The 17840-nt window shown below is 42.3% G+C and overlaps 1 protein-coding gene across 4 annotated transcripts in view; it reads left to right on the plus strand.

The window, feature by feature from the left end:
• The first annotated feature begins 482 nt into the window (after positions 1-482).
• Positions 483-17840, plus strand: part of tmprss3a (transmembrane serine protease 3a) — a 55194-nt gene continuing 37836 nt past the window's right edge. For 3 of the 4 annotated variants that reach the window (XM_087992379.1, XM_087992380.1, XM_087992378.1), the window contains exons 1-3: positions 483-658; positions 3459-3597; positions 8201-8317. In XM_087992379.1, the coding sequence (XP_087848505.1) occupies positions 644-658; positions 3459-3597; positions 8201-8317 (271 nt within the window). In that variant the 5' untranslated portion in view covers positions 483-643. The remainder of the gene's footprint in view (positions 659-3458; positions 3598-8200; positions 8318-17840) is intronic. The other variant, XM_087992381.1, reaches the window with a different exon arrangement.

The following is a 17840-nucleotide window of genomic DNA, read 5'->3' on the forward strand; positions in this document are numbered from 1 at the left end:
CCTGTCTTTACCTAGGTGTGTGTGTTATTTGGACTTAAATGTTGACCACTGCCGTTAATGACAGCTTAGTTTAGCAACTTTTTAGGTCAATATCAATCTTTCTTTATTTGTGTATCACATTTCAAAATGATTTGATAGATATCTCACCTGCCTTATGCCATTTTGCCTTATCTCATTAATTCAGTCTCAGGATGTATTTTCACTTACAACTGTTATTCATATTAAAACATTTTCAGAAAATTTGAAAGCAAAGTAAGAAAACAGGGTGTGAGATTTGGGAACAATTGAGAGCGACATGAGCATTGGAAATGGAGCTTTTCAGAGGCAAACTGCAGTCTGCATGGTGTTAAACTTATATGTTGCCTATGAAGTGGTGTTGGTTTACCATATGACTCTTATCATAATGAGGAGCAGTGCAATCCTGCCTGGTATCCATAGCCACCTGCTCACTGGAGAAGCAACATGATAGTCACTGTTAGAGCTGTTCGCTGGCTCTCTCCACTATCATTGTTCCTGACACAGGAATGATCAAACCACCACCTTTGGCAACTGCACGTTTTGCCGCGATTTCGCTAACACAAGTGGATCCTGTTGGATTCAGTCATGTACTCGCCCTGAGGTTTTCACATAACCCAGATGAGAAATGTCTGCAGCAGAGGTAAGTCAAAGTGAAATAATTAGAGGCTTAAAATTAGGGGCCCATGGTTCAATCATTTATAGGTTTGAGATTTTTGGCATTGAAGAAATGTAGATTGACTGGCATAGCCAAGTAGGGATGGAATTATGAGAGAGAAGGAAGACTTGCCTTTGTAATAAGGCCTATCATGGGACAGGAAGTCCAGAGATGCTTTACAGGTAATAAAACACATTTGAAATATGACCACTGTTTTAATATCAGAACCTCAGTGATTAATTTGTGTTCCCACAAACAGCAATGTGACAATAACTTATTTCAGTGACATTGCTTTTGAGGACATATCAAACTGAACATAGAACAGTGCAGCACAGAACAGGCCCTTCGGCCTTTGATGTTGTGCTAACCTTTTATCCTACTCTGAGATCAGACTAACTTACGTACCCTTCATTGTACTATCTTCCATGTGCCTATGAAGGATATGTGTTATTCCACCCGTTTCTTCACAGTCTTCTGTGCAGCACTGTTGCTAGCGCTGTAACATCATGCAATGTTATCTTTTTCATTCTGTCTATACTGCAATCATGTCATTGTCTTTGTTTCCCAAGACTTCAAAAATGGAACAGTTGATCTTCCCAAAATTTCTGTCTCCTCCTTCAGTCTAAAACCATGTCTTAATGATATCTAACTAACATTTTTTGATTCACCCTCAATCTTGACTTAGAGTCATAGAGATGTACAGCATGGAAACTGACCCTTTGGTCCAACCCATCCATGCCGACCAGATATCCCAACCCAGCCTAGTCCCACCTGCCAGCACCCGGCCCATATCCCTCCAAACCCTTCCTATTCATGTACCCATCCAAATGCCTTTTAAATGTCTGACTTGGAATGATATTCTTGTTTCTTGACAGTCACTGGGTCAAAATGTTGGGACTCCCTTCCTAATAGCGCTGTGGGTATCCCTAAACCCCATGGACAGCAGCAATTTAAAAAGGCAGTTCATTATCATCCTCTCCAAGGCAACTCGTAATGGCCTCACCAGTAGCACCCACACCCTATAATGTAGAAATTTAAAACCCTATCACCCTTGGTGGTGACTGAAAATGACTTTACCTTTAGGTTTCTTAAGGATTTAGTACCTCTTACCATTGCCAAGATCATTGCCATCACCTTGCCAAAGAAGTGCTGCTCTGATGGAGGATTCATCTTTCAGATGTAGGGTCAAACCAGGCCATGCTAACCCTTCGCATGTGGAGGTAATCGGAAAAACAATCTGATGCATTATTTTGAAGCATAGTAGAGGAATTTTCTCTATTGATATATCTCAAAAACAATAGTGATATAAATTAAAGAGTTGGTCAAAACGTACCAGCATCAGACAGTAATCAATTTTAGATGCACAGAAATTATAGGCCACAAACTACAGAGACGTGCCTATCCATTTCTCCAATGTGCAGAATAGAACCCAAATCACAAGTCTCGTACTAGCAAAAAAACCAAGGATGACTCTTAACATGAAGGCGTGAGGGAGAGAGAAGTACTGAAGTTTAAGAATAATTAAAGTGCTTGAGGAGTTAAAGAACGAAAAACAAAGAACAAAGAAAATTTACAGCCCAGGAACAGTCCCTTTGGTCCTCCAAGCCTGAGCCAATCCAAATCCACTGTCTAAACCTATCACCCAATTCCTAAGGATCTGTATCCCTCTGCTCCCCAGACGCAGCTTAAATGAATCTCCCGTGCCTGCCTCTACTACCTCTGCCTGCAATGCATTCCAGGTACACACCACCCTCTGTGTAAAGTACTTTCTGCATATATCCCCCTTAAACCTTTCTCCTCTCACCCTAAAAGCGAGACCTCTCGTTATTAAATCCCTGACCTTCGGAAAAAGCTTGTCTCTATCCACCCTGTCTATACCCTTCATGATTTTGGAAACCTCAATCAGGTCCCCCCCTTGATCTCTTTATTTCTAATTAAAACAATCCTAACCTACTCAACCTCTCGTCATGGATAGCACCTTCCATACCAGGTAACATCCTGGTAGATGGCAAAATGCCATTGTTGCTATCAATCCCACAGAAGCTATCAGTTACAAAACTCTGGCTGTATCTCCCACCACTTAAATGCTGTTGCCGCCTCCTCCAACATTTTCATTCCTGCCAACACACAATGGCTGACACAAACAGGAAATGCTGAAGGTCTACAACATCTGCGCAGAGAGAAACAGAGGTCAATTTCAAGTCCGATACGACTCTTCTTCAGAACCATCAAGAGCTGCCTATTGCTCACAGCTCTGGATTCACCATCATTGTCCATGTTTACAAATCCTTCCGTATCATTTCCCAATTTACTCCTACAATCATCTAGGTACTGAAAGTCTCAAATAGGTTGAAATCACACATTGGAGAATCAGCACTACATTTATTGAGCCTGAACTCAAACTCTGAACGTGATGCTGTACAAGATATTATTTATTTTTCTAGCTTATATTAAGAAGAAATTTAATGTTAACTATGACCTTAGTTCTTTATTTTTCTACTTATTCTATTAAGGTGTTGCTTAACTTTTTAAAGTTTATTTCTTTTACTACTTTGTACCTAATTTTTTGTACCTAGGTACCTTTATGGTGCTATGTGTGGCGCTATGTGTAGTCATATTATACACTTTTCATTTACTCCCGTACTTCTGTTCTTGAGTACACATGACAATAAAATCTAAATCTATATATAAAGATCCATTAAGATCAATATTTGATACACCTCAACTCTATTGCTGAGTAGTGGCATGTATTCTAATTATATTTTTGTTTGTTAACGGTCTGCAGGTACAAGCAGAGAAACCAAGTCATACAAACTTAGAAATAATATCAATCACAGAGGATGAGCTGCCTACAATTGAACTCCCCCACACCGCGCAAAGAATCCCCAACATTCTTGAAGCAAAGGTATTGCCAGTTGAGGCAGGTAATGAGCTTATTCTTCTGTCTCTGTTCGTGTGAATTTTAGCTTGACTTTAGTCATTTTTTTCAGACGGTTACATTGCAGAATCAAAGTAGAAAGGGGCTGGTTGCAGCAAATTGTTTCCCTCACATAACACACTTCTGAAAGGCATGAATCGTTCATCTTTTGAACAGCCCATTCATTCCCACCTTCAGTAATTGGCCATCTTGCAGTTGATTACTTAACCCTCAAACAAAACAATGACCAACCTCACCACCAGGAAAAGGGTAGCAGATAAACAGGAATAACACTGCATCCAATTTCAACTTCCCCTCTGAATAATACGTCACTCTGACTTGGAGAAATAATGGTAATGTCTTAGTATGCGTGAGTCAGAGGCCTGATGTTATGGACCAGGCCAGACCCCCTCAAAACATTTTAAGAAGGTAGCCCAGACCCTAACTTGTTCTTATTTTAAGGGCAGGTGAAAAATTCATGTTCCAGAAGTGATGCAGCTGGTAAACCACGCGGCTTTAAGCAAAACAGAATTTATTTACACACTATGGTTGAAACATGAACAAAAGAAAATAGAATTTAGAATAACAACTATTTGGAAATACAACCGACTCAAAATCTCAACTTAGCAAAGGAACTGTTCCAATACCCGCAACATCCCAAAAACACACCCTTTGGTAACTGGTAAATTCAAACTCAGGTTCTTACAGGAAGGAGAAATTGCAGAGGGAAGAGTCAGACAAGAAACATCTGTTGAAGCAGGAACCTTCCTTCCTGTAGCTGTTTCTCTAGGTGCACAGCGGTTTTCTGACTGCTTGCTAAAGCAAACCAAACTGGAAAAAAAACCTGAACGGGGAGAACCGGCCACTCCCCTGCTATTATACAACTGTGTTTTAAAAAATAACCTAAGGACTTCCTCTGATTGTTGACTCAGGCAGTGTCTGTTAGCCATTTCAGCACCACTGCCTTTACAACCCCTCTTGAAAAATACCAAGGACAAAATAACCTTGTTAAAGGAGCAGAATTATATTAGATTAGACTACTTTACAGTGTGGAAACAGGCTCTTCGGCCCAACAAGTCCACACTGAACCGCCGAAGCGCAACCCACCCATACATTTGCCCCTTACCTAACACTACGGGCAATTTAGCGTGGCCAATTCACCTAACCTGCACACTTTTGGACTGTGGGAGGAAACCGGAGCACCCGGAGGAAACCCACGCAGACACGGGGAGAACGTGCAAACTCCACACAGAGTCGCCTGAGGCGGGAACTGAACCCAGGTCTCTGGCGCTGTGAGGCAGCAATGCTAACCACTGTGCCACCGTTCCGCCCACAATTGTCACACTGAGTCAATCCTCTGGGCCATGTGTTCAAATCCCACCATGGCAACAGATAGAATTTAACTACAATAAAGAAATGGAATATAATGCACATTTCAGTCACAGTGACCATGAACTTATAATTGGTTGTTATAAATATCCATCAGGATCACTAATGTCCTTCAGGACTACTGGCCTGTTTGGTCTGGTCCATATCTGACTCCATATCCAAAATAATGTGATTGACTCTGAACTGACCCTGAAATGGTCCAGCAAACCATTCCATTCACAAGCGATGAATGTCGTTATCTTCAATGATGGAAAAGCCCAGCACATTGGTGCAAAATATAAGGTTGAAGCATTTGCAGTAATCTTCAGCCAGAAATGCCAAGTGGATGATCCATCTTGGCCTTATCCACTGGTTCTCAGCATCACAGATACCAGTTTTCAGCCAACTTGATTACTCCATGTGATAGCAAGATATGGTTGGAGGCACTGGATTGTTAACGTTATGGCCCCGACAACATTCCAGCAATAGCACTGAAGACTTGTGCTCCACGACTTGCCGCTCCCCTAGCCAAGCTGCTCCAGTACATTTACAACACAGCATCCACCCAGCTTGTGGAAAATTGTCCAGGTATGTCCAGTACACAAAAAGCAAGACAAATCCAACCCAGTCAATTACCTCCCAATCAGTCTACTCTCGATCATCAGTAAAGTGATGGAAGGTGTCCTCAACAGTGCTATCAAGCAGTACCTGCTTAGCAGTAACCTGCTCAGTGATGCCAAGTTTGGGTCTCGCCAGGGTCACTCAGCTCCTGATCTCATTAGAGCCTTGGTTTAAATATGAACAAAAGAGCTGAATTCCAGAAGGGAGGTGAGAGTGACAGCCCTTGACATCAAGGCGACAGTCAATTGAGTCCTAGCAAAACTGGAATTAATGGGTACCGGGGGCAAGTTCTCCACTAATTGAGTCAAACTTGATATATATGAAGATGCTCATGGTTGCTGGAGGTCAGTAATCTCAGCTCCAGGACATCTCTGCAGGAGTTCCTCAGGGTAGTGCCCTAGGCCCAACCATCTTCAGCTGCTTCATTAATGACCATCCCTCCATCTTAAGGTCAGAAGTGGGAATGTTCACTGATGATTGCACAATGTTCAGCACCATTCGCAATTCCTCAGATACTGACGCAGAGCATGTTCAAATGCAACAAGATCTGGACAATATCCAGGTTTGGGCTGACAAGTGGCAAATAACATTTGTGCTACACAAATTCCAGGCTATGGCCATCACCAATAACAGACAATCCAACCTTGACATTCAGTAGTGTTACCATCACTGAATTCCCCAATATCAGCATCCCAGAAGTTACCATTGACCATAAAATCAATTAGACTCAACATATAAACATAGTGGCTACAAGGGCAGGTCAGAGGCTAGGAACACTGTGGCATGTAACTCACCTCCTGACTCCCTAAAGCATGTCCATTATCTACAAGGCACAAGTCAGGAGTGTGATGGAATACTCCCCACTTGTCTTGATGGATGCAGCTCCAACAACACTCTAGAAGCTTAACACCATCCAGGACAAAGCAGATCGCTTGATTTGCACCACATCCACAAATATCCCAGCAGTGTGTGCTATCTACAAGATGCACCACAGAAATTCACCAAAGATCCTCAGTAAACACTTTTCAAACCCACAACCATTTCCATCTCGAAGGGCAAGGACATGGTTACACCACCACTTGTGAGTTCCCCTCCAAGCCACTTACCATCCTGACTTGAAAATATATCATCACTGGGTCAAAATCCTGGAATTCCCTCCCTAATGACATTGTGGGTCAACCCACAGCAGGTGGACTGCAGCAGTTCAAGAAGGTAGCCCACCACCACCTTCTCAAGGGCAGCTAGGGACAGGCAATAAATGCTGACCAGCCAGCAACATCTACACCCCAGGAATTAAGAAAGATAAAAATTAAAGATGGGAGAGAAATGTTGGCCTTGCCAGCCACACACACACATCTTATGAAAATATAACTTTAAAAGAAAATAGATGCACTGTCATCCATCCATTGTCAGGAAGTAACGCCGATTTAGCTGGTCCTTCGCTTGAGGTTTGGTGACCCTCAGATTAAATCATGGCAATCCTTTCTCTCTAGGGAGAGCCATATGGTCTGGTAAGAATATGGCAACTTTACCTTTATGTTAGAGTCTTCCACAGGAATGGCACTCCTCACCACAGGGTCAAGTTTCTTTGTTCACTTTCCTTAATTTGTCAGTCAAACATATTTTTTAATATCAATAGTGGAGTGGGGGGGGGAGGGGTTGGTGTAGGAAAGGATGAACTTTTACGGGAGTTCTCCTAAGATATGCCATAATATCTATGAGAGATCCATGGAAACCCAGGTTAAATCATTCATTCGATTGCACGTTTGATTTATTTATTGTCATAGTGTTGCAAAATTCAGTGAGACATGTTGTATCATGATGCCACCCTCCAGTGTCATCTTAAAACACAGAAAAATAAACCAAAACACAGAATATAAAAGCAGAAAATTAAAGAAATAAAGTTCAGTTTAACAGACCTTCTTGTTAAGTGCTCAGCCATAGCCCTGGAGTGGCTAGCCAGGACAATTCGAAAGCCCTTTGACAGAGATGGGAGACCATTAATGTTGAGGTGATAGACATACAGATATAGGCAAGTGCCTTTAAGTTGGGTAGCACGGTGACTCAGTAGCTAACACTGCTGCCTCACAGCACCAGAGACCTGGGTTTGATTCCTGCCTTGGGCAACTGTCTGTACAGAGTTTGCACATTCTCTCTGTGTCTGTGTGGGTTTCCTCCCACAGTCCAAAGATGTGCAGGTCAGGTGAATTGGCCATGTTAAATTGCCCATAGCATTAGATACATTAGTCAGAGGGGAATGGGTCTAGATGAGTTACTCTTCAGAGGGTCGGTGTGGACTTGTTGGGCCAAAGGGCCTGTTTCCACACTGTAGGGAATCTAATTTTAAAAAATCTAATCTTGGAGCTAGTTCCAAATAAGACTACTGGGTGATCAAGAGCTTAATGCTTTTTAAACACCTTTTTTAAAGGTTAAGAGGTCGAGGTAGTAGATATTCATGGGCTTTGAGCACTGATAACTAGTAAGGCCCTTGTGGTGCAGTGGTTTGTGCCCCATCTCTGAGCCAGAAGGTGTGGGTTCAACTCTCACCTGCTTCTGAGTTAAAGGTGATAATTAAATAAAATGCAATATTCTGATTGCGTAACTGTTCCTGAACTTTTCAGGAAACCAGGACATAACCTCTTCGAAGTGCCATATTCTGACATCAAAGAAGTTCCTGATTTTGGTGGCAGTGGGTCTAATTGGTGCAGTGTTAGTTACAATTGCCATCTCTGTGGGTGGTGAGTACAACGGATACATTCTTCAGCTTTTGAGCTGTTCACTTTTGGTGCTCTCTTCAGAATTGAAAGTATGCTTTTCTTTCTTCTTGGTTTGATTCTCTTTATAGTTTGGAGTTTGAGTTTGGAGGTGGGTTGGGGGGAGAAATGTCCAACAATACTACCTGTTCATGAAGTCTTTGCAATAATGTGTGCACTATTATTCTGTTGACTCCTTGAGTGAGATGGCTCAGGGCATTTTGTTTATCTGGCTCGGTGAACTGCAAACCACACAAAACAGTAAAGCATGTCATAGGTTATGAAGCAGACATTACAGCAGCTCACAGATTTCTCTGAGTGAAACTTGCAAATCCGCAGGAGAATAATTGACAGGGAGAGTCACAACATTGTATCCGTGCAACGTATGGAGTCCTTAAAGGTGAATTCTCTCAAATGCAAGGGACACATATGACACGCTGTGACATTTTTCACTTAAGAAATTCAACCAAAGCTCAATCTGTTTTCTCAAATAGACATAAAATATCTCTTGATGCCGCAATGAATACAAAATATGAATTATTCTTTTCAGCCCAAATGGACTGCAATGGTTCACGAAGGCAGATTGCTACCACTTTTGCAGGGCAGTTAGGAGTAAGCAATAAATGATGCCTAACCCAGTTATTGCCCACATCGTGTAAATAAGTAATCAGAGTAACTGACAGAACAGTCATTTAATTTTCCAGTTGTGTTCCAGATAATATTTCCCCCCCAAAGAACGGCATCAAATAGGTTCCCACATTCCTACTGCAGGAGGTTGCTGTGTGCAAATTGGTTGTCATTTTTTCTTGGAGGAGAAAGTGAGGACTGCAGATGCTGGAGATCAGAGCTGAAATGTGTTGCTGGAATAGCGCAGCAGGTCAGGCAGCATCCAGGTAACAGGAGAATCGACGTTTCGGGCATAAGCCCTCCTTCAGGAATGAGAAAAGTGTGACCAGCAGGCTAAGATAAAAGGTAGGGAGGAGGGACTTGGGGGAGGGGCGTTGGAAATGCGATAGGTGGAGGGAGGTCAAGGTGAGGGTGATAGGCCGGAGTGGGGTGGGGGCGGAGAGGTCAGGAAGAAGATTGCAGGTTAGGAAGGCGGTGCTGAGTTCGATGGATTTGACTGAGACAAGGTGGGGGGAGGGGAAATGAGGAAACTGGTGAAATCTGAGTTCATCCCATGTGGTTGGAGGGTTCCTAGGCAGAAGATGAGGCGCTCTTCCTCCAACCATTGTGTTGTTGTGGTCTGGCGATGGAGGAGTCCAAAGACCTGCATATCCTTGGTGGAGTGGGAGGGGGAGTTGAAGTGTTGAGCCACAGGGTGGTTGGGTTGGTTGGTCCGGGTGTCCCAGAGGTGTTCTCTGAAATGCTCCGCAAGTAGGCGGCCTGTCTCCCCAATATAGAGGAGGCCACATCAGGTGCAGAGGATGCAATAGATGACGTGTGAGGAGGTGCAGGTGAATTTGTGGCGGATATGGAAGTTTCCCTTGGGGCCTTGGAGGGAGGTGAGGGGGGAGGTGTGGGCGCAAGTCTTGCACCTCCTGCGGTTGCAGGGGAAGGTGCCGGGAGTGGAGGTTGGGTTCATTTTTCTTATAATAGTAACTGCACTTCACTGAGTACTTCATTGTCTGGGAATTTCTTTGCCATGTCCTGTGAGAATAAAAGGAGCTATATATAAATGCTCAGTCTTTTCTCACTTTGAAAGACAAATGGTGGCTGAATCTTGAGCAGGAATCCCTGAATCATTCCATCGCAACTTGGGCAGGAAGTCAGCAGGAATGCATTCATCATTTCTCAGGGGTTTGCACAAATTTTGTGTCAAGGTCAGAGCCAACAATCCAGAAAACCAATGTGCAATGTCAAACTTGAATTTCCTCATCAGAGTAGATGATTGTTGCCTTGTTCCAGCATTGCCTACCCAGGCTGGTGCTTGTTTCCTAACTCCCTGTTATCGCAGCTATGCATAAGTTGCTAGGAGCATACGATCTTACACATAGAATCTTATATTTTTCAACCACCTGAAGGAGGAGCAGTGCTCCGAAAGCTAGTGCGTCCGAATAAAGCTAGTGTCATCTGAATTGGCCTCTAACCTGGTGTTGTGCGATTTTAAACTTTGCTACGAGTTGTGTGACAATAGCTCGGGTGGAAGAATAGGCTCATTAGCTCTTTCCCCTGCTATGGACTCCAATTGGTGTCTCCTTCACATGTGAACGGAAGTTTTATTTTTAAATGTCTCCACACAGAGATGTTTCTTTCTGAAATACACTTGAGTGTCTCCTTCTAGACTGAAGATACTGTCCAATTGAAGGCTTCATTTATTCCTGTATGGGTTTATATTGACACATGCTGTTACGTTGAATTTCACAGCAGAAACCTCAGACCATTCAGTCCATCATGGCGTTGGGGGGGGGGGGGGGGGGGAAGGAAAGACAGTAACTTAGAAATGATATAACTGGCTCAAACTCATCTTGAAGAGCTGAAAATAGACTAGCTCAGCCGAGCGTTATCATTTCCAAATATGAATGGGTTTTTGTGAGAGGCAAATTGATAGAGTCATAGAGTCATAGAGATGTACAGCATGGAAACAGACCCTTCGGTCCAACCCATCCATGCCGACCAGATATCCCAATCCAATCTAGTCCCACTTCCAGCACCCGGCCTATATCCCTCCAAACCCTTCCTATTCATATACCCATCCAAATGCCTCTTAAATGTTGCAATTGTACCAGCCTCCACCACATCCTCTGGCAGCTCATTCCATACACGTACCACCTTCTGCGTGAAAAAGTTTTCCTTCTGGGATGGAAGTGGGAATGAGGACACAATTACCTTAGAACAGACATGAATAAAATAATGAAGGGAATGGGTGGTGCCTATTCAAATGAGATTTCTCAGTAAAATGTTATGCTAGTTGTCAGGATGTATTTCTCTTCATAGAGAATCAGCACTTTCTGGGTCAGTTAACCAAAAGAATGCAGAAAGAAGAGATTTCCTGTAATCTTTCAATTCCAGAGGCAGCTCATACATATATTGAGGTCTTCCCTTAAAATCATGTCTCAGAATGGATGACACTGTGATCCAGTTGTTCATTCAGCTGCTCAGACTTCGTCAACTCATTTGATGAGTCAGGTTTTCTCACAAGGTTGACCTTCACTGTAGACTTCAAGCAGCCCAGTGGCAAGAGGAAGCCATCAGGATGGTTCCATAAAGCAGTGTCAGCCCCATCAGATGGGCCAGCTACTCTGAAGCATTAACAGCCCCACCAGGAGACACTGCCAAAGGAGTTAAGGACATTGTGGATGACGCAGAAATTAGGGGAGCTGCAGACAGTGAGGAGAATTGCCAAAGGATACAGCAGGACCTAGATAGGCTGGACACTTCAGCTGAGAAATGGTAGATGGAGTTTAATCCAGACAACTGCCTGGTGATGCATTTTGGGGAATCTAATGCAGGAGAGAAGTATACAGTAAATGGTAGACCTTTAGAAGCATCAATATATAGAGGGATCTAGGCATATACAGTTCCCTGAAAGTGGCAGGACAAGTCGATGTGGTGGTCAAAAGGCATATGGCATGCTTGCTTTCATCGTTCAGGGCATAGAGTATAAAAATTGATAAGTTATGTTGTAGCTGTATAGATCTTTAGATCGGCCACATTTGGAATATTGCGTATAGTTCTGGTCATCACACTACCAGAAGGATGCAGAGGCTTTGGAAACAATACAGAAAAGGTTTACCAGGAGATAAATCTGGTTTGGAGGGTATTAGCTATGAGGAGAGAAGAGACACAGATCCTTTGATCATCAGAGACTGAGGGGGACCTGATAGAAGTTTACAAAATTATGAGAGGCAAGGATAGAATGGATAGTGGGAGTCTTTTATCCAGGGTGAAAAGGTCAATTACTGGGGGATGTAGGCTGAAGGTAAATGGGGGAAAGTTTAAAAGAAATGTGAGAGGCAAATTGTTTACTCAGAGAATGGTAAGTGCCTGGAATACATTGCCAAAGGAGGTGGTGGAGGCAGGTACAATGGCAACATTTAAGAGGAATCTTGACAGATAGATGAAAAGGTGGGGGATAATGGGATACTGACTGCGTGGAAGCAATAGGTTTTTAGTTTAGAAAGTCCTCAGGTGTTGGCAGAGTCTTGGTGGGCTGAAAGGCCTGTTCTTGTGCCGTACTGTTCTTTGACATTTGACCTCAAGGGCACCTCAAACCAGAGGCCATCCCTTAAAGGCAAACTTCAGAATGGGTTGGGGGACTGACCCCCACCTGCTGGGGAAACAGCCCCGGCTAGCGCTGGGTGGTGGACGGGTGGGAATGTCTTGCTGCCCACTCAATGAGGTATGGAACCTTGAATCTGAAGGACATGCTCCCCTCCTTCTCCTCAGCCTCCCTGTTGACCGCAGGGGACAGGGTGGTCACCTCCGTAAGGCTGGAGGGCACCCCATGTGAAGGAGGGATGGATAGAGAGATTGAAGAAGAGGTTGCAGGGAGATGGTGTGGATGGTTTGGAATTGTCCATCAGCAAAGCAATTGACCCCATGTTGCATTTGGGAAATATATCTGTGGGGTGAAAGTAGTTACCTGTTCACTGAAATGGATAGTTACTAAATGAACTCTAAACTGAATACACATATTGCTATGGCAATATTTAAAAAGAGGCCACATTCACAATATGAATTATATCACACGAGGTTGTGAGGGAAACATTGGTAAAGTGTATGGCACGAAGAGGCAAGCTAACACAATACAGAGTCTGGAACTTTGTAAGAATTTAACCTCTTGCCTGTTACATATTACTTACAGTTCACAGAACTAAAATTTCTCCATTCTTTTGCCTGTCACCATAGACCCAGAGGTTTCAATAGTGTGTCTTTAAAGAAGCAGCAATAGTTGAGAAATCAGGTGAAAGAATTATAGGCTCCCACGGGGACAGACAGACAAAATTCAGTCCATCTCTTTAGAGGATTGATCCAGCTCTTTCTCCAAATTCCTGTAATTGTTTTTTCCCTTTGCAAACACTTATCCAATTCCATACAGTCAGTTCTGCTATAACACGCATTTCTTTATTGCGAATTGGCTATAACGCGATCAAATAATTTAGACTATTATTTGTAGAACACAAACTTTCCTTACCTGTATTAGCTGGAACACGATTCCTGTCATTGGCTTAAATGGCGTGGATATTGCGCCATTTTCTTAAAACGCAAGATCACATGCGAACAGAACTGTCGCGTTATATCATACTGTACTGAGAACTACTGTTGGATTTGTTCCTATCACCCTATCAGTCAGTGCACAGAGTCACAACAATTCACTGTTTAAAACTAAAATTTCTCCATTCTTTTGCCTGTCACCATAGATCCATGACTTTTAGTCATTGATCTTTCTGCTACTTGAAGCAATTGTCCCTTACTTATCAAAAGCATGAATTACTTTGAACATCTTTACCACTCAACCTCTTAACTTGCTCTGCTCAAAAGGAAAAAAAAAATCATAGCTCTCCAACCTGTCCACTCATTCATCCATTTGGCATCTTTGTTCAGGCACCTTTCCCAAACAGTAGCACCCATGCTTGATCACAACTCTGTAGCTGAGCGTAAGCCAGTAGCTCCATAATGGGTTAGAACAACCTAAAACAAACACAGAGAATACTGGAGAAACTCAGCAGGTCTGGCAATGTCTGTGGAGAAAGAAACATGGTTAATGCTTTGAGTCCACCACGAGTCTTCTTCAGAACCAATTACAGAAAGACTTCATTACCTTTGTACTTAAGTGTTCAAATTGCAAAGCCTAGAATCCAGTATATCTTTCTCACAGTCTTCAAAGCATCCATAATAATGCCCCTGAACTAGCAATTCGAATCTTAGATCAATGCTCTGGGGATATGGGTTCACATCTCACAGCAGCAGATGGAGAAATGTAATGTCAATAAAATCTGGAATGAACAGATGATCTAATATCACCAATGTAACAATTGTGCACTGTGCATGTCATAGAAACTTACTTGGTTCACTAATGCTTTTCTACCTGGTCTCTCAGAGGGAAAAGTCAGCTTGAAAAGAAGGCAGTAATATGTAGAAATGAATGTACTGGCCATACTGGAGCACTGTTCTGAAGTATACAAAACACGTCAGACCAGAATGTGTCATTGGCAAGTTTTATTTGTTTGGTCTACTGGTCTGGCCTAAGTATGATTCCAGACTGTTACGGACCAGGCCAGACCCTTCGAAACATTTCAAGAAGGCAGATCAGACCCTAATCTCGCTAGTTGTTTTAAGCAGGTATAATGTGGATATTCCAGGAGAAATGCCACTGATCAACCCACTTAGCTTTAAAAAAAACAAAATTTATTTACAAGATTACCGAATAAAACATAAACAAAAGAGAATAGAATACCAAATAACTTAAGATATCTGTAAACCCAACAGGTGATCCCTACTTAATGATGCTGTTCCCAGGACTTGCACCAATTCCCACAAATACCCCTTGGTACAAAAGGGAAAATCAAACACAGGGTCTTACAGGAGAGAAGGCAAAGAGGAATCATCCTGAATCTGCTTCTTTGGGTCCAGCAGCTTTAACAACACTACAGCTAAAAGCCAAACCAAACCAGACAAGAGCTGAGCTGGGAGAACTGGCCACTCCCCTTTCATTGTACAAGTTTTCCTGCTTACAAAAAACTTGAAAGCCTATTACCTGAGGCAGTACCTGTTAGCAATAACTACATTGGTCCTAAAATCCTTCAACTTAGACTTTTCGGAGCCTGTGTCTTTTACAATCTCTCTGAAAAAAAAAACAACAAAAATATAACTTTGTTAAAGGTGCAGCTTTGTGAAACTGCCCTTTGAGCAAGTAGGTTTGGCAATAAATGTTGACCCAGCCAGTGACACATGCATCCCCAGCAACAAGACAAAAATGCTTGTTTCAATACTTTGAAGGTTCGCTGTTCTTGCTCCCTCTGTAGAGCTGTATCATGCTGTTTGTGTTGTCTCTACTCATCCTTCTGACCAAAATGTGGAACTTCCCACATCTCTTCTTTAGCTTTCATCTGCCATGTGTGTACTCATTTAATCAGTCTGGGTTCTCCTGAAATCTACATTCCTTGAGTTATGTTTACCATGTGCTTCAAGTTCTACAACCTTCCAGATTGTAGTCTAGGTCAGTAATGTATGTTAACAAGAGAGTAAACCAATTAGAAACACAGGGAGCACCAACGTATATTTACCTCCAACCTGGACAAGAATTATTCAGCATTACTTTTCACTACTTGGCCAATTTTGTATCCATGCCGTTAACAGCCTTTAAAATCTCCAGGCTTTAATTTTGCTAAGATGTATGTCGCGTGATATTTTCTTGATCGCCTTTTGAAGCTGTATAACCACCATAATTCCTTTTTCATTATTTTGTGAATGATCTCAAATTATCTCGGCAAATGTGATTTGCTGATTGTCACCATTTAGTTCAGAATTTTCAAGTATTAATTTGTGGGTTTCCTGCAATATTGTGCAGATATATTTGCCTTAGAGGTGGAACAGCAAAGGTTCACACACTTCATTCCTGGGATGAGATGACTGTCCTATGATGAGAAACTGAGAAAGTTATCCCATTATCTTCTGGGATCATGAGAAGATGGCACCATGTAGAGCTTAAATTCAACTAAAAGAAAATCTGGAATTGAAAGCTATTCTCAGTAATAGCAACCATAAAATATTAATTGTTGTGAAACAATTAAGTTAGTGTAAAAATCCATTTGGTTCAATAATGTCCTTTAGGAAGAAAATGTACCATCCTTAGCTGGTCTGACCTACATGTGAATCCAGACCAGAACAATATGTTTGATTCTGTACCCTATCTTCTTAGAATAATCTCAGACCTTGGGTCAGCAAAAAAAAAAGAAAACACGCACAATGAATAAGATTATACTCAACCTTAAGATTGTTAGCTTACAAAACCTTACAAAAGCTTACAATCACATATGTAGCTTGTCATTCCTGCATTGTTCAGACCGTCATGATTTTCCTTTTATTTTCCCTACTTTTGGTTTGGAGTTGTGAGTTACATTTGAGAACTAAATATTGAACTGTGGATGGCAGATTGTAGCAGAGAATAGAAGACAGATGTTAGCTCTTAGGAACTAGGCTGGAAAGATAATGAGGTTAACTATCGCTATAACAATATTTTAGGTAAGACCATAAAACCATAAGACAAAGGAGCAGAATTAGGTCTTTCAACACATTGAATCTGCTCAACTATACAATAATGGCTGATATGTTTCTCAATCCCATTCTCCTACCTTCTCTTTGTAATCCTTGATCCCCTTACTAAACAAGAACTTAACTATCTCTGTCTTAAACCCACTCAGTGATTTGGTCTCCATCAAGCATGATCCAGAGTCCTCAACCGCTCCTCATATTGACAAGCTCTTCATCCTCAAGATTATTCTAGTAAAACCTCCTCTGGTCCAAATCCAATACCAACTCACCCTTCCTTGGATACGTGGCCCACAATTGCTCACAATATTCAAAGTGTGGTCCCTTTGTGCTTCAGATCTCTGAAGCCTTTCCTGTTTGAAACATAATCTATGCTTGTATCCTTCCGAACAAAGTGCACAACCTTAAAAACTTTCCCACATCATATTCCATGTTCCACATTTTGCCCGTCTACTAGCCTGTCCAAGTCTCTCTGCAGCCTCCCCACTTCCACAGCACTACCTGTCCATCCACCAATCTTTATGTCATCTGCAAACTTAGCAACAATGACCTCAGTTCATTTGTCCAGATTGTTAACATATAAAGTGTGGTCCCAACACTGTAGAAGTGTAGAACTCCACTGGTTACCAGCTGCTAAAGACCCCTGTAAAAGACCCCTTCATCCCCACTCTCTGCTTTCTGCCAGTCAGCCAATCCTCTATCCATGTCAGCACCTATTCCCTAACACCATGGGCTCTTATCTTTTTCAGCAGCCTCCTGTGTGGCACCTTGTCAAAGGCCTTCTGGAAATCCAAATAGATCACATCCACTGACTCTCCTTTATCTCACTTGCTCATTATCTCCTCAATGAATTCTAACAGATTTGGCAGGTCTGATCTCCCCTTGGTGAGCCAGCACTGACTCAATTCTATCTTACCATGCACCTCCAAGTACTCTGCAATCTTATCCTTAATAATAATGAACCAGCACTAAGATATCATGCTCAGGGATTGCTGGCTCGTTGGATGTTGAATTGGACAATGAAGGGAGAATTAGTTCGGGATAGTCAACCACAGATAATGTTGCAAACAGAAGAGTCATCAGAGGATGAATTGGGTCTGACTGGGGCTTTTGAGCAGGACAGAGTGTTTTCCTTATTCATTTACATCACTGGCTAGACCCGCATTTATTATCTATCCCTAATTGCCCAAAAGGCAGTTGAGAGTCAACCACATTGTAGTGGATCTGGAGTCATATGTAGGCCAGACCAGGTAAGGATGGCATTTTCCTTCCCTAAAGGATGTCAGTGAACTAG

The sequence above is a fragment of the Chiloscyllium plagiosum genome, unplaced genomic scaffold (genome assembly GCF_037043375.1).
Source record: "Chiloscyllium plagiosum isolate Xiang-an unplaced genomic scaffold, Cpla_swu_hap1 HiC_scaffold_12, whole genome shotgun sequence".
Lineage (NCBI taxonomy): Eukaryota > Metazoa > Chordata > Chondrichthyes > Orectolobiformes > Hemiscylliidae > Chiloscyllium > Chiloscyllium plagiosum.